Below are 22543 nucleotides of genomic sequence, written 5' to 3' on the forward strand. Positions count from 1 at the left end.
GCATCATGGCAGTGTCATTGTACACATTATAATATATTTATGCATTATAATATGTGTATAGTATAATGATCAGAGCTAGACTACTAATGTTCAACCCGTGTTCTTGAGTGCTCACTACGTCACTACACTGATGTACTAAAGCGCCTTCAAACCTAATGGCGCTACAGGTGTCCAGCTGTTTACATGTAAACCTTCCACGGAGGCAAGATGTGTACAGGTCAATATATAATGAGAGTTGTGTCGATGTCTCCCAGCAGGAGGCGACGTCTGGGTCCTGGTCATCAAGAATGCCAAGGTGACGGACAAAGGTGTCTACGTGTGTGAGATAAACTCCAACCCCTCACTGACCTCTCTCTACATGGTGACAGGTGAGTATACACGTCTCACTCCACATGGTGTGAGGGTAGGTAGCCTCATCTATAGCCTCATGTGAGGGTTAACCCGTGCTCCGTTGCTCCAAGACTCACCCCTAAACAGTAAACATATCTTCAGATAACAGAGAAGATTAACACCTTTTTTTATATTTACACCAAATTTTCAAGTTGGGAAATGCTTATGGAGTTCAGCTGGAGTATATCACAGTCGGATATTCAGTATTAAATCCGGTTACCAGGGTGTCCGGTACAGAACTAAGGTCAACGAAATGCTTCGTTGATAAAACAGATAAAAATTATCCGGAATAAGTGTATTTTTTTTAAGATTATTTACCTTCTAGAATGATAACTTTACACGCCCACCCCAGGGGGGGGGGGGAAGGCCCCCCCGCCTCCTCCTCCATAACGAAATAAAAATCTCATTGTATTAACTGTCTAATAACTCCCTCTTTCATGAACTATAATTAGACTTCTAATTTGCATATAATTAACCTTCTTGCCCTGAAACTTCTATATAACATTGCATAGCTTGCACGGATACAATGTAAATTTGGGTGACTGCTCTCGTTAACTGGAGAGATCATTATAAACTACGATAAATGAGAGAGAAAGAGTGAGAATTAAACGAGGTTGTTGATGTTTTCAGTGGGGTCGGGGAACGCGACGGATGGGGTGACGACGGCGCTCAGATCAGCCCATAACTACACCTCGTGCTGCATTGAGAACGGCGTCCAGCCACAGTGTCTGGGTTTCTGCGCCATACACAATATTCTCGAGGGCAAAACTGGCATAGATCCTGAAGCTTGTGAAACCCATTTCCCACTTATTGTTAAGTGTATGGCAGGTGAGTTGATGTTTGTATGTGTTCTTTCAGTTGTGAGTTGATGTTTGTATGTGTTCTTTCAGTTGTGAGTTGATGTTTGTATGTGTTCTTTCAGTTGTGAGTTGATGTTTGTATGTGTTCTTTCAGTTGTGAGTTGATGTTTGTATGTGTTCTTTCAGTTGTGAGTTGATGTTTGTATGTGTTCTTTCAGTTGTGAGTTGATGTTTGTATGTGTTATTTCAGTTGTGAGTTGATGTTTGTATGTGTTATTTCAGTTTGTGTTCTCGTAAATGTGTGTTTTTTGGGGTTTGTAGAAAGCTGGTGGATACGCGAAGCGTGTCAGGTGGTTGAGTAAGGAGTAACTAATGTATTTGTTATGCATTTTTTACCTGTAGATCTACGTAATCACGTGCCGTGCTGCGAGAGAGAGAGGGTCCCTGACATCTGCCAGGACCTGTGTCGGGGAGAATACACTACACAGGACGATAATATACAATCACACTTCTCCTGCACTGCGTATACCGAAGTTACACTCATGTGTATCTCCGAGGGTGTCGGTGGGTATACGGTGTATGATGAACCAGTCCTCAAGGGGCCGTGTTGAGGGTTCGAACCTTCGTCTGAGAGGATCCCCACCCGTGTGAGTCCAGTGGAACTCCCGGTTGCAATTATTTTTCCATGTCGTAGCCTAGTCGATTAAGGCAGCGTCTGGGAGCCTCTCAGACGTAGGTTCGAATCCTCATCACGGACCCTTGGGGATTTGTTCATTTGATGCATCAGGCTATTGTGGTTTCTGTGTGTTATACAGTAGATACTTGCATTGTGCTCTGCGCTTCCTGTACTAACCGTAAGAATTTTTTTCTGTTTGTCAAAAGATGTTTCTGCCTTTTTTTTGTAATAATTTTTTTTTTATTTTTTGGCATACATTGTTTCCTTCTTTTGTTTATGACTTTGAAAGTCTTTTCCAGAAGTTTCTGTCACAGTCATAAAACGCTTTTGTCTTAATTGATCTGAATAATATATTAAAATTAAAGGCTATATATATATATATATATATATATATATATATATATATATATATATATATATATATATATATATATATATATATATATATATATAACTGAAAACTCACACCCCAGAAGTGACTCGAACCCATACTCCCAGGAGCAACGCAACTGGTATGTACAAGACGCCTTAATCCACTTGACCATCACGACCGGACATCATGACATGACAGTGATATGGGTTCGAGTCACTTCTGGGGTGTGAGTTTTCAGTTGCATATTGTCCTGGGGACCATTCAAGCTTGTTCGCATTTATATATATATATATATATATATATATATATATATATATATATATATATATATATATATATATATATATATATATATATATATATATATATCCGTCATTGGATGATTGTGAGAGGTGAAAGTGTATAACGTGTGTGACTAAGAGTGACATGTTGGAGTACAATATTTGGGGTGTCAACAGAGATCCTGCCCATGAGTCCGGAGTCGCCCAGTGTGGATGTGTTGGGACCCACGTCAATAGACGTCACTTGGGACCATCCACACCCCGGCACCCCCCCTCCAGAGTACTACGTCATCAACGTCACCACCATCACAAAGTGAGGCTTCGGATATATATATGTGTGTTTGTGTGTGCGTCTGTGTGTGTGTGTGCTCACAAGGAGGTGCTAGGGGTCTCTGTTTTCTCTCTCTCTCTCTCTCTCTCTCTCTCTCTCTCTCTCTCTCTCTCTCTCTCTCTCTCTCTCTCTCTCTCTCTCTCTCTCTCTCTCTCTCTCTCTCCCTCCCTCTCCCTCTCCCTCTCCCTCTCTCCCTCCCTCCCACACGAAGGAGGGAGAGAGAGATATAGAGGTCAGGAGCGACATTAAGTCACAATAAAATGTGTATCAGAAACACAGGAAAGGATGGTGGCCAACTAGGCCCTGTGACAGTGACATGACAGTGATATGACACTGACATGACAGTGACATGAGTGGGAGTAGTGTGGCGGAGCTCAACTACACGGAATGAAAGCTGCGTTCTGAGACTATTTTTTGAAAATCTGTTAAATACATCTATATAATGATATGTAAACACACACACTCAAACACACACACACACACACACACACACACACACACACACACACACACACACACACACACACACACACACGTAACTAATACAAAAACAAACACATTCAATACACATACACGTAGTGTATATACACTCTCAACACTTATATAAACAAAAACAATTAAAAACACAATACATACATACATACATACATACATACATACATACATACATACATACATACATACATACATACATACATACATACGTACATGTGACAAATACATAGACAAAGACACACTCACACGTACATAAAAACACGCTCACAAGTGCATATAAATAACACATTTACATATGTTCAAATTCCATTCAGAATATATGTGTATATACTTGTTTTGAACGAGCAGAGTTTATTAAGCCTAAGCACAGCGCCTCGGCCCAAAACAGAGATAATAATAATAAAAATAATAATAATAACATTAATAACGAAATTTAATGGGTAGCTATAAATATTTTCTTGGGGGTAAAACGCTTATTAATCCTCACACAAACTCGTGCACATATGTGTATATATGTGCGGGCGCTTTACACACACACACACACACACACACACACACACACACACACACACACACACACACAAACACACACACACACACACACACACACTCATATGTATACATACGTACACACATACTGCCATATGTGTACACACACGCACGTCTCGCAATCAGGATTAATATTCATTCATTATATTGTAACTCTGTAATATATTCATGTCAAACATTCATTGTAAATCCATGTCTAGTATTCATTGTATATACACACTCATGTCAGACATTCACAGTTGAGTCATATGAAGCACTCATCGTATATTCGTGCCCCGTGAATCAATGAATCAATGAAACCAATTTCCCATCTGTATAACTTTTGTCGGAAAAATCAGCTGCAATTCAGCAAAAAAATAATGTTGTTTTATTTTTGGTCTTGATTCCCAGGTTCGATCCCCCAGAGGATGTCACCGGAGTGACTTCGACTGATGTAGGGGGCCTGGACACCCATGATGACCACCTCTATCTCCCCAAGAGACTTCAGGTTAAGGTGTGTTGTCGTAAAAATATAGACCAATGTATTTGTTGAGTATAATCCCCCATTGGGGGTCATGGAAGGTTCGAACTGAGGTTTCAGAATAGGATATGGCTCGGTTGCTCACCCGTTCGTAGGTTCTCACTGTGAGGAAGGACCACGCGACCTGGGGTTCGAATTTTCGGATTATCCGAGAGAATGAAGTTTTGGAGTGAATCCTAATTTGTTTTTTTCTTGTATTGCTTATTGTAGGTGTCGGCCAGTCAGACCCACGCCACCATCAAGAACCTGTCACCCTTAACGTGGTACGAAGTGTCGGTAATGTCGGTGAACCGACACGGCTCGTCCCTACCTCAGTATAACCTGCGGGTGCTGACGGAGACTGTCTCGCTCAACAAGACGGAGACCGTTCACCCCGAGCTGCCTGACATTGTCTCTTGTTGCTCCGAGAAAGGCGTCAAGCATTACAGGTAAATCCACATTACAGGTATATCCACATTACAGGTATATCCACATTACAGGTAAATCCACATTACAGGTATATCCACATTGCAGGTATATCCACTGATGTCAGCGGATATACTAGTAGTGTTAGCTGTAGCCCATGGCTTCAGCTAATACTAGAAAGCTTCCTCTATGTCCCATATTATCTTTCTCAACGTAAATATCTCTTCCTTTATGTCTCTTTCTTCTGTTTCTCTTCCTCAATATTCTCTACACAATTCACTGACTCCGGCCGTAATTGAAGTTTTATTATTAATATTATATGCAATAATAATATTAATAATAAATATAATAATCATTTTAATGATATTTAATAAAAATCTGATTTAGCAGATGATAAATATATCGTATGGGCCCCACACATCCAGGATGACTAAGTCAGTTGTGTGCACCAGTAAATGTTCCATACAATGATACAGTCAGTTCAGCAAGACACTGGTACTGTAGGCCTTCTGTAAGGCCTACTTGACCTTGTAAAACGTTTGTTGAACTTCTATACACACAGTTGTGTATTGTAGATCATCATACATTATACAGCAAGCTGCGTACATGTGTGTGTGTGTGTGTGTGTGTGTGTGTGTGTGTGTGTGTGTGTGTGTGTGTGTGTGTGTGTGTGTGTGTGTGTGTGTGTGTGTGTGTGTGGTTGTGTGTGTGTGTGTGTTTGATTTAAGAGCTATGGGTCGTATTTAGGTCTAAAGTAAATATATTGTTGTTGTTGTTTTAGATTTAGTTACTAGGAACCAAAAGTTGTAAGTAGCACGGGCTATGGTGAGCCCGTAGTGGAGTTATCCGGCACAGGAGCGGGGCTGTAACAGTAGTACATTAAAGCACAGTTATGAGATTATTTGTGAGATCATGACGCGGGTAATTTAGGTATGAAACATAAGTACCAAGTGACTTGATGTCAGGATAAGTAAGGCTAGATAACTACAAGTTAAGTGAGCTTATGATAAGATAATTACTACAAAATCATTAACGTTTTGACAAGATAGTTAAAAGTTCAGTTTGGAAGCACAGCAGTAGAGGGCGCCACACTGCTGTTAGAATGAAAGATTTGCTGACACCTGTGTGTGTGTGGGATCCTTGGAGTACATACATACTAGAGAGAGCACAACAGTGCTCTACCTTGCTTTAACTTATTATTTTTTTTTTTAGATATATACAAGAGTTGTTACATTCTTGTAGAGCCACTAGTACGCGTAGCGTTTCGGGCAGATCCCTGGAATACGATCCCCGCCGCGAAGAATCGTTGTTACAACCAAGTACACATTTTACTGTTGCGTTAAACAGAGGCTACAGTTAAGGAATTGCGCCCAGTAAATCCTCCCCGGCCAGGATACGAACCCATGACATAGCGCTCGCGGAACGCCAGGCGAGTGTCTTACCACTACACCACGGAGACTGTATAAAGTCTGTACACTGTATAAAGACTGTATTAGACTTATGGTCTAACTTGTGCTCTAACTTGACGCCAACATGCAGGCTGCGGCTGGTCACGTGACAGTGGGTAAGACAGGCAAGACACCTTCCAAATAAATTAGTCTAAATTTAATTATAATTAATTAATTAATTATAATTATTAATTATAAAAGACTGTAAATAAATTTAAGCAGTCTCCGTGGTGTAGTGGTAAGACACTCGCCTGGCGTTCCGCGAGCGCTATGTCATGGGTTCGTATCCTGGCCGGTGAGGATTTACTGGGCGCAATTCCTTAACTGTAGCCTCTGTTTAACGCAACAGTAAAATGTGTACTTGGTTGTAACAACGATTCTTCGCGGCAGGGGATCGTATTCCAGGGACCATAGGATTAAGGACTTGCCCGAAACGCTACGCGTACAAGTGGCTGTACAAGAATGTAACAACTCTTGTATATATCTCAAAAAAAATAATTTTTTACAATAAAGATGAATTGCTATTCGTTATAGCTTAACTACATTTGAATAACGTAATATTGGATGTTTAATTCTGTGTTGAACATATTTACATAAACATTACATTATGTTTAGTGTCAGGTTAACTTAAACCGAATTACAGTACCTAAGTTGGGTAATAATATTTGTATTTTCTATACGTGGAAAGGCATCCAAATATCACAGAGCCCCTTAGAACTGTCTAAAAATATCACAGAGCCCCTTAGAACTGTCTAAAAATATCACAGAGCCCCTTAGAACTGTCTAAAAATATCACAGAGCCCCTTAGAACTATCTAAAAATATCACAGAGCCCTTAGAACTATCTAAAAATATCACAGAGCCCTTAGAACTATCTAAAAATATCACAGAGCCCCTTAGAACTGTCTAAAAATATCACAGAGCCCCTTAGAACTGTCTAAAAATATCACAGAGCCCCTTAGAACTGTCTAAATTATCACAGAGCCCCTTAGAACTGTCTAAATTATCACAGAGCCCCTTAGAACTGTCTAAAAATATCACAGAGCCCCTTAGAACTGTCTAAAAATATCACAGAGCCCCTTAGAACTATCTAAAAATATCACAGAGCCCCTTAGAACTGTCTAAATTATCACAGAGCCTCCTTAGAACTGTCTAAAAATATCACAGAGCCCCTTAGAACTGTCTAAAAATATCACAGAGCCCCTTAGAACTGTCTAAAAATATCACAGAGCCCCTTAGAACTATCTAAAAATATCACAGAGCCCCTTAGAACTGTCTAAATTATCACAGAGCCCCTTAGAACTGTCTAAATTATCACAGAGCCCCTTAGAACTGTCTAAAAATATCACAGAGCCCCTTAGAACTATCTAAAAATATCACAGAGCCCCTTAGAACTGTCTAAAAATATCACAGAGCCCCTTAGAACTGTCTAAATTATCACAGAGCCCCTTAGAACTGTCTAAATTATCACAGAGCCCCTTAGAAAATCCCCCCACCCGAGAAACCACTTAAATATATAGTAGACGTTTTAATGACAAGTGTTCTTAAGAACATCAAAGTGCCTGGTTGTGTTTCTTAAGTGTTCACTTTACATAACAAGAATGTTGAGTGATGGACAGGTTGGTAGTGGGAATATTTAATATTAATACTTCTCTTTGGCAGTGGGACTTGTGTGAGGGAGAGTGGGGGAGAGTAGAGGAGTGTGGGGGAGAGTGGGGGAGAGTAGGGGAGTGTGGGGGAGAGTGGGGGAGAGTAGGGGAGTGTGGGGGAGAGTGGGGGAGAGAGTGGGGGTTTGAGGGAGAGCATGGCAAGAGTGAGAGAGGTCACATATAACTATATTATGGGCCATTTTACCAATATACTAACATATTTTTTACGAACATTTCGAAATAATTCATATAGAAAATAAATTATACAAATCAAATTCAATAATAAATAAAAAATTGAATAGTAAGATGGTGGCTAATGCTAATTTAACTACCAATATATATATAACAATAACATTATGTGTATATATATATTGAAAATAATGAATAATCTATGTATTTGTTACTTATAATGTACACAGCTCTGAGTATCCTTGCAACATATATTAATATTCTTTCATATTATGATATATTCACTCCGTTGTTCACTGCACGGAGCTCTAATTGAGGATTTAATCCGACAATATTGATGGGATTAATTGCAAGCGCATCAACACGATTTCCTGCAATAATGTGAGCAGTCCAGCTGGCATTTAGCCTTTGATATCATGACCTCTTGCTCTCTGTTTATATTTACTTGAAAGGTGTTTGTTACTGAGCAGCAGAGGGTGATCATATAAAGAGGCCTTTGTTACTGAGTAGTACAAGGTGATAAATAGAGCTACCTTTGTTACTGAGCAGCACAGGGTGATCTCGCAAAGATGTCTTTGTTACTGAGTAGTACAAGGTGATGTATTGAGCCGGCTTTGTTACTAAGCAGCACAGGGTGATTACGCGGCACTACCTTTTTTACTGAGCATTACAGGGTGATAACTTTGAACTGCTTTTGTTTACCAAGCGTCACAAGTATCACAGACCAGAGCTCGGGTAGTGTAAACAAGGGTCCTTGTCGACCTACACGCGGAAGTGGCAAAGTTATCGCTCCAGCGCCAAACTTACCGTCAGTTGTTCAAGAAGTATCTAAAGTTTGCTTTCAGTAGGTGCAGCACCTGACTGTAAAGTAGCCGCCGAGCTGCGTGCCCGGCAGTAGGCAGTATATATATATATATATATATATATATATATATATATATATATATATATATATATATATATATATATATATATATATAACTGAAAACTCACACCCCAGAAGTGACTCGAACCCATACTCCCACAACTGGTATGTACAGGGACGCCTTAATCCGCTTGACCATCACGACCGGACATAAGGAAGTGATAGCCGAGGCTATTTGAACCACTTCCCCGCCGGCACTCGGATGGTAATCTTGGGCATAACATTTTATCAAATCACCTCATTCTTTGGGGCACACGTGAGGAACACAAATGCAAACAAGCCTGAATGGTCCCCAGGACTATATACAACTGAAAACTCACACCCCAGAAGTGACTCGAACCCATACTCCCACAACTGGTATGTACAGGGACGCCTTAATCCGCTTGACCATCACGACCGGACATAAGGAAGTGATAGCCGAGGCTATTTGAACCACTTCCCCGCCGGCACTCGGATGGTAATCTTGGGCATAGCATTTTATCAAATCACCTCATTCTTTGGGGCACACGTGAGGAACACAAATGCAAACAAGCCTGAATGGTCCCCAGGACTATATACAACTGAAAACTCACACCCCAGAAGTGACTCGAACCCATACTCCCACAACTGGTATGTACAGGGACGCCTTAATCCGCTTGACCATCACGACCGGACATAAGGAAGTGATAGCCGAGGCTATTTGAACCACTTCCCCGCCGGCACTCGGATGGTAATCTTGGGCATAGCATTTTATCAAATCACCTCATTCTTTGGGGCACACGTGAGGAACACAAATGCAAACAAGCCTGAATGGTCCCCAGGACTATATACAACTGAAAACTCACACCCCAGAAGTGACTCGAACCCATACTCCCACAACTGGTATGTACAGGGACGCCTTAATCCGCTTGACCATCACGACCGGACATAAGGAAGTGATAGCCGAGGCTATTTGAACCACTTCCCCGCCGGCACTCGGATGGTAATCTTGGGCATAGCATTTTATCAAATCACCTCATTCTTTGGGGCACACGTGAGGAACACAAATGCAAACAAGCCTGAATGGTCCCCAGGACTATATATTATATATATATACTGTATATATATATATATATATATATATATATATATATATATGTTATATATGTGTGTGTGTGTTTGTGTAGGCAGAGTGGACACCGCTCGGTATTCGTAGTCCTGAGGTTCCGGGTTCGATCCCCGGCGGAGGCGGAAACAAATGGGCAGAGTTTCTTTCACCTTGATGTCCGCTGTTCACCTAGCAATAAATAGGTTCCTGGGAGTTAGACAGCTGCTGCGGGCTGCTTCCTGGGGGGGGGGGTATATAACGGAAAGGAGGCCTGGTCGAGGACCGGGCCGCGGGGACGCTAAGCCCCGTAATCATCTCAAGATAATTTCAAGAAGATAACCTGCTCCACTAACAAGTGTTTGAACATCGAGTCAGGATTTTAGATCAAGACAAGTTCATTAACAGGTTAATAGTCAGCATATTATTTGTATTACAATATTTATAATCTGTGGCTAAAAGAAGGGGGACCCTGAGCCTCGGAGGAAACCACACATAACACATTAGAGGGAATGTTTAGGTCCCCTCCAACGCAGTTATAAATTATATATATAATTGTGTTAAGCTTTATATCGTTGTAAACTGAGAACACCTCGAGCATAATGATAGCTACTAATAGGATATTTTATCCTACAGCTCAAAAGACTTTTCCTGTCTCATCAAAAATACATTTCTTGCAAGAAATATATTGCAAGCATTTATATGCAAGGACGTTATAATTGGATTGCAAGCGGAGACGTTCTCCTTGAAGGCTTAAGTCTTGTGAGGGTCTCAAGCCAACCTCGGGACCAACAAAGTCTTAAAAATATAATGTTCACTGTACTGAGACTGATGAGCAGCCCAGACTTGGTGTAGCCTTGGAACAAAATGTTCAGCCAGTTTCTTAATTGTTAAACTTTGTATGGGTTAATATGGGTTAGAGAGAAGTGATAGTTATAACTGAATCTTGGGAGATGTTGTAGATGAAACACAGGTTACTTTGAGGTTACCTTGAGGTGTTTCCGGGGCTTAGCATCCCCGCGGCCCGGTCGTCAACCAGACCTCCGACCAAGACCAGTTTATAACAACAGTATTACATTAAGCCAAGTAATGTGACAGGTGGGCTGACAGGTGGGCTGACAGGTGGGCTGACAGGTGGGCTGACAGGTGGGTTGACAGGTGGGCTGACAGGTCGGCTGACAGGTCGGCTGACAGGTGGGCTGACAGGTGGGCTGACAGGTGGGCTGACAGGTGGGCTGACAGGTCGGCTGACAGGTGGGCTGACAGGTGGGCTGACAGGTGGGCTGACAGGTGGGCTGACAGGTGGGCTGGGGTTGCGTCACACACCTGTAGTAGAAGGCGCAAGTTTCTGTGCTCCATAAGACTGAGGGAAACACATTGAGACCGAATATATAGATCACTTTACCACAAGTCCAATAACCTTTACACAAGTACCATAGAATTAATAAATATAGAGCCTGCGTAGAGTCGAACCCACGACCCCTGAACTCATCAGACACATGTATCATCACGGTTCGGGAACGCAGGTTCGATCCCTTTATACAACATCAATATATATATATCTACTACCGTGGCGTTGCATTGTGATGTCACTGTGCATCACCGTAGCATCATTGATGACCCAGAACGCGAGCAGTGTAACAAAGTGTGTGTTACGGGTGTCTAAGGAGTTGCATAGGAGTTGAGGTGTCCCCCTGGTCTTATTACAGATGTCTGAGGAACTTGTCGTTACAGGTGTATAATGAAGGTGTTGTTACAGGTGTCTGAGGAACCTGTGTGACCCGAGCAACAAGTACATCAGTGAGCCAGATATGATCGTGTGCGCGCCCTGGGCCACCGAGGCATTCTCCTGCCTGGCCAACGACTACGACCACTCAGACTGCTGCAAGGAGCGGGGCCTCCCGCCCCTCTGTGTCGAGCTCTGCACCGGCAATGTTACCAAGATTGACTACAAGTACTTCAGGTAGGTGTGTGTGTGTGTGTGTGTGTGTGTGTGTGTGTGTGTGTGTGTGTGTGTGTGTGTGTGTGTGTGTGTGTGTGTGTGTGTGTGTGTGTGGGTCTGTGTGTGTGTGTGGGTGTGTGTGGGTGTGTGTGTGTGTGTGTGGGTGTGTGTGTGTGGGTGTGTGTGTGTGTGTGTGTGTGTGTGTGTGTGTGTGTATTTCCACTTCACACATGATAGGCCGGGTATTATGTTTGCGGAAGAGTAGATAAAAAGATAAAGATACAATTTTATCTTTACAACGTCCTATATAGTTATTTCTCGCCTCCATTGACCTTTGACAATAAAGAATTGAACTTGCTTCCCGGGGTCATCCCAGACGCATGCATGACGCGAGTTCAATCCCACCGCATTGCACCAAAAACAATTATCCCCCTAATTGTACATTTTTGTAAACAAATGATCTGTGTATCTCCAGCTCCCAGCACTGAACAACCTGATACACACACACACACACACACACACAGACACACACACACACACACACACACACACACACACACACACACACACACACACACACACACACACACACACACACACACACACACACACACACACACAGGAAACGTCGAAACGAGAGGGAATCAGGAGAAAGCACCAAACCATATCGACTATATAGCACCTGGATAAGGATCAGGATAAGGATTTGGGATGTGACAGAAGGCAGGAATGATGCCGTCGAAGCGAGAGCGTTCAAAGAAACTTTATTTTGATTGCATAAATGTTGCAAACATGTTTAATAACTTGATTTGTGTTTACCAGATGTGTGGACTACTTCAACGACTACCGGAGCTGCCTCCTGAAGGGTTACAATGTGCTGCCGGGGGCTCCTGGCAAGGTCAGCATTACGAACACCAACCCGACCTTCGTACTCCTGCACTGGGCCGCCCCTACACTGCTGGGGGACTCCGTCACCGCCTACCACGCCTACTTCAGGCCTATTCAACCCTCGCGCGAGTGTGCCGCGAAATGGTAAGTTGAGGAGTGATATATATATATATATTAATTGCCATCCACACTTGCGGGGAAATAAACATTCTATTCATCTGGGGCTGTACGAGGCTCGAACCGTGGACCCCGCGTGTGTGTGTGAGGCCGAAGCTCTGTCGACCGATGATACCTGCAGTGAGCGTGACTGGTAGTGTAGGGTGAGATGGGTAGTGTATTGGGCACTGTGTACTGTTTGATGGCTGGTAGTGTACTGGTATCATACGGGTCTACTGTGACACTGTTAAGTGACTACGATGATGGATTACTGATGAAGGATAACTTCACGGTTGAACTTAATGGTATGTAAATTACTTTAAAAATATGTGAGATGAGGGAATATATTCAATATTCTTCCGAGGAGTAAACTAACCTGTACTCACCTAGTTGTGCTTGCGGGGGTTGAGCTTTGGCTCTTTGGTCCCACCTCTCAACTGGTCTCGCCTCTCAACTGTACATCAACTGTGTTTACTGTTGCAGGTTCATAAACAACATGGAGGTGTCGTACCACGGAGTGTACACGGACAAGTCACCGTACGTGCTGGAGAACCTGTGCCCGGACACGGAGTACGAAGTGTACGTGCAGGCAGTCAACAAGCACGGCACGGGCGACCCCTCGGAGCGCGTGCTCTTCCGCACGCCCTCAGAAGCGCGCGTACAGCGGCTCCAGGACAACGCGTACAACGTGACGGAGTGCTGTCGCAGCGTCAACCTGAGCCCTGGCTGCATGCCTCTCTGCGACTACAACGCGCGCATGTCGCACGTCAGAGCCCTGGTGGTGACGTGCACGAACGAGCTGACCAGTCTCTTGAGGTGTGCCGTGGGTGGACGGAACCACATGCCGTGTTGTCAACGTCGTGGAGTGCCCAACGCTTGTTCCGCCCTCTGCTCCGGCTCCTTCAACTCCAACAACGCCACACCCACCGTCTGCATGCCCTACATCGGCAACATTATGATGTGCCTTGAGGAAGGTAGGTGCCACACACGTACACATTCCGTTGACGAAGGTAGGTGCCACACACACGTACACATTCCGTTGACGAAGGTAGGCGCCACACAAGTACACATTCCGTTGACGAAGGTAGGCGCTACACACGTACACATTCCGTTGACGAAGGTAGGCGCTACACACGTACATATTCCGTTGACGAAGGTAGGCGCTACACACGTACATATTCCGTTGACGAAGGTAGGTGTCACACACGTACATATTCCGTTGACGAAGGTAGGTGTCACACAAGTACACATTCCGTTGACGAAGGTAGGTGCCACACACGTACACATTCCGTTGACGAAGGTAGGTGCCACACACGTACACATTCCGTAGAGGAATATGTGGTGCCAGTTGCTGCTAGTTTAATCAGGGGCCAGTTTCCCCTGGTTTAATAACTCCGTGCAACAAAGCACACTTAAATTCCAGCTTTGTGTTTCAGGTTTTGGGCGTTCCGGAAGGTAAGCTTCAATATGCAAATGACATCGGCATTGTTGGGCTTGTTTCACAGTGTTCACAGACTGAACACTGGGGCAAGGTGTTCACAGACTGAACACTGGGGCAAGGTGTTCACAGACTGAACACTGGGGCAAGGTGTTCACAGACTGAACACTGGGGTAAGGTGTTCACAGACTGAACACTGGGGCAAGGTGTTCACAGACTGAACACTGGGGCAAGGTGTTCACAGACTGAACACTGGGGCAAGGTGTTCACAGACTGAACACTGGGGTAAGGTGTTCACAGACTGAACACTGGGGCAAGGTGTTCACAGACTGAACACTGGGGCAAGGTGTTCACAGACTGAACACTGGGGCAAGGTGTTCACAGACTGAACACTGGGGCAAGGTGTTCACAGACAAGACTGGGGCAAGGTGTTCACAGACTGAACACTGGGGCAAGGTGTTCACAGACTGAACACTGGGGCAAGGTGTTCACAGACTGAACACTGGGGCAAGGTGTTCACAGACTGAAGACTGGGGCAAGGTGTTCACAGACTGAACACTGGGGCAAGGTGTTCACAGACTGAACACTGGGGCAAGGTGTTCACAGACTGAACACTGGGGCAAGGTGTTCACAGACTGAAGACTGGGTCAAGGTGTTCACAGACTGAACACTGGGGCAAGGTGTTCACAGACTGAACACTGGGGCAAGGTGTTCACAGACTGAACAACTGGGGCAAGATGTTCACAGACTGAACAACTGGGGCAAGGTGTTCACAGACTGAAGACTGGAGCAAGGTGTTCACAGACTGAACACTGGGGGCAAGGTGTTCACAGACTGAACACTGGGGCAAGGTGTTCACAGACTGAACAACTGGGGCAAGATGTTCACAGACTGAACAACTGGGGCAAGGTGTTCACAGACTGAAGACTGGGGCAAGGTGTTCACAGACTGAACACTGGGGCAAGGTGTTCACAGACTGAACAACTGGGGGGAAGCTGTTCACCTTTTCTCCTACTGGAGTAACTTTAGGTAACACTGTTCCTGTACTGTAGGAGCTTCAGAGGGGCACTGAACGACAACTTTTCACTCCCCTGTCTCAGGTGTGGACCTGCTGCCAGCGCCGGTCAGCCGCCTGCACGCCACTAAGGTCGGTGCGGGCCAGGTGACCTTAATATGGCAGGCCCCCGACAACGGTCCGAACGTCACGCAGTACCAACTCCATTACCAGAGCGTGGACAAGCACTCCGCCTCAAAGGCCGTCTTCGCCCTCAACAACGTACGTATAGGCAGTGCCAGCGGACACAATATTGGACGCTGAGTCAGTGTGAGAGCCACGTTGATTCAGAGTTACTCGAGCAGTGTTCGCCCACTAGCATGTTTTTCTGACCCAGAGGATTAAATTTAACGTACGAGCAGACGAGGCTTTTACATGCATATGAACAGCTAATTGTATTACGCCGAAGCGGGCTTTGTGTTGCTTCAGAGAAGCTCAAAACAATTTGAATATGTAGGTAATGCGCCTGCGTGAGACGTGTTGGTGCAGGAGAGAGAGAGAGAGAGAGAGAGGAAGGCAGTGTTGTCTAGATCATGTATTGACCAGCAAGTAAAGTGGTTATCAATATTGTTGCTATAATAAAGACTTTGCAATCATCCATACACCTCGCTGAGGTGTTCTGTGCTTCTCGGTGTATACTCACTGAGAGGTGTACATTTTCTTGGTGTAAATACATTGTGAGGTGTACCCGGCCACTTCTCTGTGTAAATACATATACATGGCTGTACCCTTCTTCAAGGCATACATGCACAAAGAAATGTATTCTGTTTCAAGATGTATATAGAGGTGTACCGTGGAAGCTATGTATACTGAAGGTGTACCGTGGTATACAGGGGCGGCCTGGTAGGGCCACACTTGGCCACTTTCCTTTGTTGTCATATGTCTACTTTAAGATAATTATTGTCAACCCCGATATCGTGACATTCTCTGTAGGGCGACAGCATTCTTAGTGGGTATTCTTATAGGGTATTCTTAGTGGGTGTTCTTATAGGGTATTCTTAGTGGGTACTCCTCCACCTGCAGACCATGAACATCTCAGACACCGTGGCCACCGTGTCCCAGCTCAAGACCGGGAACATGTACAACTTCTTCGTGATCTCGATGAACGAGGAGGGAACGTCGCTGCCTTCGTCAGTGCTGACCATCAACGTGAGTGAAGGGGCCCTGAACGGGAGCCTGATGGCGGGGGTGTCGTCGTCGCCGCACAGCCTGGTGCTCGACGGCAAGACCGCCACCACCCTCACCGTCATCTGGCAGCCGCCCGAGCTGGCGCTCCCCACAGATAAGTTCACGTGAGTCTATTCTCACCCATTCAACTTTTAGAGACCTATAAGACTTGATGAACACTGCAGGAGGCTTAGTGTCTCATTCAGGTATCACTCAACTATTTTACCCTCGTGTCTCTATGTCCTGTTATTTTTAGACAATTAGATTCTTTGACTCAATAGTACTGGCTAGTATAGTACTAGCTAAGTGCTAAATACTTAGTAAACGAGTACTTAGTACTCGTTTACTAAGTCTCCTGATTAATCAATATTTTCTAATCTATAAAATGTGTCTTTGTGCCTATAACAGGTCACAAAACACATTAAAATTCCTTATAACAGAAAAAAGCATAATTTACATTCTCTAGATAGACGAGGAGAAATTGAAGCATTTATATTGGTGAAAGAGGGTGTGAGAAAGAGGAAATAATGACGTGGGGAATATATCTACTCACAACACAACTGGGAACAATAGATATAGGCTAGATCAGGTTCAGGAAAGACCTGGGTAAATACTGGTTTGGAAACAGGGCTGTTGAGTTCCCTAACAAACTACCGGGTAACATAATAGACGTGGGGGGTCGCTGGATTGTTTCAAGCGTAGGCTAGACATATATATATATATATATGAATGAGTTTGGGTGGATATTAATATAAGTTGCCTCGTATATGGCAATAGGTCTTTTGCAGTTACTTTTATATAAATGTTCATATGTTTTTTTTAATTTTTTCATGTTCTTATGCTGTTATGGAAAAGAACAAGGTCCTAAGAACATGCGGAAGGTCCTGTAGAAACCCATCCTCTCTATACAACCCCCAGACAGTATACTCACCTCTTAGGGCAGCTGTGTCTCACCTCACACTCCACCACTGTCCCTCACCTCACACTCCACCACTGTGCCTCACCTCACACTCCACCACTGTGCCTCACCTCACACTCCACCACTGTGTCTCACCTCACACTCCACCACTGTGCCTCACCTCACACTCCACCACTGTGTCTCACCTCACACTCCACCACTGTCCCTCACCTCACACTCCACCACTGTGCCTCACCTCACACTCCACCACTGTGCCTCACCTCACACTCCACCACTGTGTCTCACCTCACACTCCACCACTGTGCCTCACCTCACACTCCACCACTGTGTCTCACCTCACACTCCACCACTGTCCCTCACCTCACACTCCACCACTGTGCCTCACCTCACACTCCACCACTGTGCCTCACCTCACACTCCACCACTGTGTCTCACCTCACACTCCACCACTGTGCCTCACCTCACACTCCACCACTGTGCCTCACCTCACACTCCACCACTGTGTCTCACCTCACACTCCACCACTGTGCCTCACCTCACACTCCACCACTGTGCCTCACCTCACACTCCACCACTGTGCCTCACCTCACACTCCACCACTGTGCCTCACCTCACACTCCACCACTGTACCTCACCTCACACTCCACCACTGTGCCTCACCTCACACTCCACCACTGTACCTCACCTCACACTCCACCACTGTGCCTCACCTCACAGGTACAAGCTACACTACCGGGCGCTGGGAAGTAGAGTGGACGCGAGCGTCTACAACGTCACCACAACGGGCTCCACGGCGCTGCGTCTGGAGTCCCTGACGCCCAACACGCAGTACGTCATCTACGTCACGGCCGTCAACAACATGGGCGAGAGTCGGCCGTCTGAGACGCTCTTGGCCTGGACGGATCCGGCCTACCCGGCCTTCGTCGAGGTCAGTCAACTGGCAGGTTGTTCATTCGCCACCAGCCCTGATTGTTCACCAGTTCACCGATGAATCTTTTGCAAGTTTATTGGGAGGTTTTACACAATAGATCTATATGGAATCACTCACAATAGGCCTACCAGTATTGAACTCATAATAGGCCTAGTGAGAATGTTGTGTCTCTGAACCTACACATTCACCCAGTCAACCCCCCACAATCACCCATTTTAAACCTCCTTTCACAACTACGTTCACAATCACCCCCTCACAATCACCCCCACCACCCCTCCCTCACAATCACCTCCCCCCCCCCCTCAACCCTCACAATGTACAGTAGAACAACTCATTCTTTAAAACTAATTTAGGGGGCAGAAAAGTATCAGATAATTGAAACACGAAACATTCCTCCACATTTTTACTGACTGAGTTAATTAAATTTGGAAGATAAAAAAGATGTGTTCGTAGACATTATCTCATAATGTGTGTAATTGATTTTTATCATATGTTAGTTTTTGGAGGTAAAGTTGAAGAGTTTGTGTTGATGTTTTGTGTTGATGTTTGGTGTTGATGTTTGGTGTTGATGTTCTTGTGGTGATGTTTTGTGTTGATGTTTTGTGGTGATGTTTTGTGGTGATGTTTTGTGTTGATGTTTTGTGTTGATGTTTTGTGGTGATGTTTTGTGGTGATGTTTTGTGTTGATGTTTTGTGTTGATGTTTGTGGTGATGTTTGTGGTGATGTTTTGTGTTGATGTTTTGTGGTGATGTTTTGTGGTGATGTTTTGTGTTGATGTTTTGTGTTGATGTTTGTGGTGATGTTTGTGATGTTTTGTGTTGATGTTTTGTGTTGATGTTTGTGGTGATGTTTGTGGTGATGTTTTGTGTTGATGTTTTGTGTTGATGTTTGGTGTTGATGTTTGGTGTTGATGTTCTTGTGGTGATGTTTTGTGTTGATGTTTTGTGGTGATGTTTTGTGGTGATGTTTTGTGTTGATGTTTTGTGTTGATGTTTGTGGTGATGTTTGTGGTGATGTTTTGTGTTGATGTTTGTGGTGATGTTTGGTGTTGATGTTCTTGTGGTGATGTTTTGTGTTGATGTTTGTGGTGATGTTTTGTGGTGATGTTTTGTGTTGATGTTTTGTGGTGATGTTTGTGGTGATGTTTGTGGTGATGTTTTGTGTTGATGTTTGTGGTGATGTTTGGTGTTGATGTTTGTGGTGATGTTTTGTGTTGATGTTTGTGGTGATGTTTGGTGTTGATGTTTGTGGTGATGTTTTGTGTTGATGTTTGTGGTGATGTTTGGTGTTGATGTTCTTGTGGTGATGTTTTGTGTTGATGTTTGTGGTGATGTTTTGTGGTGATGTTTTGTGTTGATGTTTTGTGTTGATGTTTGTGGTGATGTTTGTGGTGATGTTTTGTGTTGATGTTTGTGGTGATGTTTGGTGTTGATGTTCTTGTGGTGATGTTTTGTGTTGATGTTCTTGTGGTGATGTTTTGTGTTGATGTTTGTGGTGATGTTTTGTGTTGATGTTTGTGGTGATGTTTGGTGTTGATGTTTGTGGTGATGTTTTGTGTTGATGTTTGTGGTGATGTTTGGTGTTGATGTTTGGTGTTGATGTTTTGTGTTGATGTTCTTGTGGTGATGTTTATGTTGATGTTTGTGGTGATGTTTGGTGTTGATGTTCTTGTGGTGATGTTTTGTGTTGATGTTCTTGTGGTGATGTTTATGTTGATGTTTGTGGTGATGTTTGGTGTTGATGTTCTTGTGGTGATGTTTGGTGGTGATGTTTGTGGTGATGTTTATGTTGATGTTTGTGGTGATGTTTGGTGTTGATGTTCTTGTGGTGATGTTTATGTTGATGTTTGTGTTGATGTTTTGTGTTGATGTTTGGTGTTGATGTTTTGTGTTGATGTTTTGTGTTGATGTTTGTGGTGATGTTTGGTGTTGATGTTTTGTGTTGATGTTTGTGGTGATGTTTGTGGTGATGTTTGGTGTTGATGTTTGGTGTTGATGTTTGTGGTGATGTTTGGTGTTGATGTTTTGTGTTGATGTTTGTGTTGATGTTTTGTGTTGATGTTTGTGGTGATGTTTGGTGTTGATGTTTGGTGTTGATGTTTGTGTTGATGTTTTGTGTTGATGTTTTGTGTTGATGTTTGTGTTGATGTTTTGTGTTGATGTTTGTGGTGATGTTTGTGGTGATGTTTGGTGTTGATGTTTTGTGTTGATGTTTGTGTTGATGTTTTGTGTTGATGTTTGTGGTGATGTTTGTGGTGATGTTTGTGGTGATGTTTGTGGTGATGTTTGTGGTGATGTTTGGTGTTGATGTTTTGTGTTGATGTTTGTGTTGATGTTTTGTGTTGATGTTTGTGGTGATGTTTGTGTTGATGTTTGTGTTGATGTTTGTGGTGATGTTTGTGTTGATGTTTGTGTTGATGTTTGTGGTGATGTTTGTGTTGATGTTTGTGGTGATGTTTTGTGTTGATGTTTGTGTTGATGTTTATGTTGATGTTTGGTGTTGATGTTTGGTGTTGATGTTTTGTGTTGATGTTTGTGATGTTTGTGTTGATGTTTGTGTTGATGTTTGTGGTGATGTTTGGTGTTGATGTTTGTGTTGATGTTTTGTGTTGATGTTTGTGTTGATGTTTTGTGTTGATGTTTGTGTTGATGTTTTGTGGTGATGTTTATGTTGATGTTTATGTTGATGTTTGTGTTGATGTTTGTGTTGATGTTTTGTGGTGATGTTTTGTGTTGATGTTTTGTGGTGATGTTTTGTGTTGATGTTTGTGTTGATGTTTTGTGTTGATGTTTGTGATGTTCTTGTTGATGTTTGTGTTGATGTTTTGTGGTGATGTTTTGTGTTGATGTTTTGTGTTGATGTTTTGTGTTGATGTTTGTGTTGATGTTTTGTGTTGATGTTTTGTGTTGATGTTTGTGATGTTTTGTGTTGATGTTTGTGTTGATGTTTGTGTTGATGTTTTGTGTTGATGTTTGTGTTGATGTTTTGTGTTGACGTTTGTGTTGATGTTTGTGTTGATGTTTGTGTTGATGTTTTGTGTTGATGTTTTGTAGTAATGTTTGTGTTGATGTTTTGTGTTGATGTTTTGTGGTGATGTTTTGTGGTGATGTTTTGTGTTGATGTTTTGTGTTGATGTTTTGTGGTGATGTTTTGTGGTGATGTTTTGTGTTGATGTTTTGTGGTGATGTTTTGTGTTGATGTTTTGTGTTGATGTTTTGTGGTGATGTTTTGTGTTGATGTTCTTGTGGTGATGTTTATGTTGATGTTTGTGGTGATGTTTGGTGTTGATGTTCTTGTGGTGATGTTTGGTGGTGATGTTTGTGGTGATGTTTATGTTGATGTTTGTGGTGATGTTTGGTGTTGATGTTCTTGTGGTGATGTTTATGTTGATGTTTGTGTTGATGTTTTGTGTTGATGTTTTGTGTTGATGTTTGGTGTTGATGTTTTGTGTTGATGTTTTGTGTTGATGTTTGTGGTGATGTTTGGTGTTGATGTTTTGTGTTGATGTTTGTGGTGATGTTTGTGGTGATGTTTGGTGTTGATGTTTGGTGTTGATGTTTGTGGTGATGTTTGGTGTTGATGTTTTGTGTTGATGTTTGTGTTGATGTTTTGTGTTGATGTTTGTGGTGATGTTTGGTGTTGATGTTTGGTGTTGATGTTTGTGTTGATGTTTTGTGTTGATGTTTTGTGTTGATGTTTGTGTTGATGTTTTGTGTTGATGTTTGTGGTGATGTTTGTGGTGATGTTTGGTGTTGATGTTTTGTGTTGATGTTTGTGTTGATGTTTTGTGTTGATGTTTGTGGTGATGTTTGTGGTGATGTTTGTGGTGATGTTTGTGGTGATGTTTGGTGTTGATGTTTTGTGTTGATGTTTGTGTTGATGTTTTGTGTTGATGTTTGTGGTGATGTTTGTGTTGATGTTTGTGTTGATGTTTGTGGTGATGTTTGTGTTGAT

General features: G+C 43.2%; 1 protein-coding gene across 3 annotated transcripts in view; it reads left to right on the forward strand.

Annotated features, from left to right (window-relative positions):
- The window catches only part of LOC123766927 (Ig-like and fibronectin type-III domain-containing protein 1), a 155681-nt gene that overhangs the window by 97115 nt on the left and 36023 nt on the right, over window positions 1–22543 (forward strand). For 2 of the 3 annotated variants that reach the window (XM_069307413.1, XM_069307415.1), the window contains 12 exons: window positions 258–368; window positions 1021–1218; window positions 1593–1754; window positions 2698–2833; window positions 4286–4388; window positions 4626–4843; window positions 11853–12056; window positions 12858–13067; window positions 13563–14053; window positions 15618–15793; window positions 16595–16863; window positions 18375–18585. In XM_069307413.1, the coding sequence (XP_069163514.1) occupies window positions 258–368; window positions 1021–1218; window positions 1593–1754; window positions 2698–2833; window positions 4286–4388; window positions 4626–4843; window positions 11853–12056; window positions 12858–13067; window positions 13563–14053; window positions 15618–15793; window positions 16595–16863; window positions 18375–18585 (2489 nt within the window). Of the gene's footprint in view, window positions 1–254; window positions 369–1020; window positions 1219–1592; window positions 1755–2697; window positions 2834–4285; window positions 4389–4625; window positions 4844–11852; window positions 12057–12857; window positions 13068–13562; window positions 14054–15617; window positions 15794–16594; window positions 16864–18374; window positions 18586–22543 lie in introns of all 3 variants that reach the window. The other variant, XM_069307414.1, reaches the window with a different exon arrangement.

Source organism: Procambarus clarkii, chromosome 60 (assembly GCF_040958095.1).
Source record: "Procambarus clarkii isolate CNS0578487 chromosome 60, FALCON_Pclarkii_2.0, whole genome shotgun sequence".
In the NCBI taxonomy this organism is placed as follows: domain Eukaryota; kingdom Metazoa; phylum Arthropoda; class Malacostraca; order Decapoda; family Cambaridae; genus Procambarus; species Procambarus clarkii.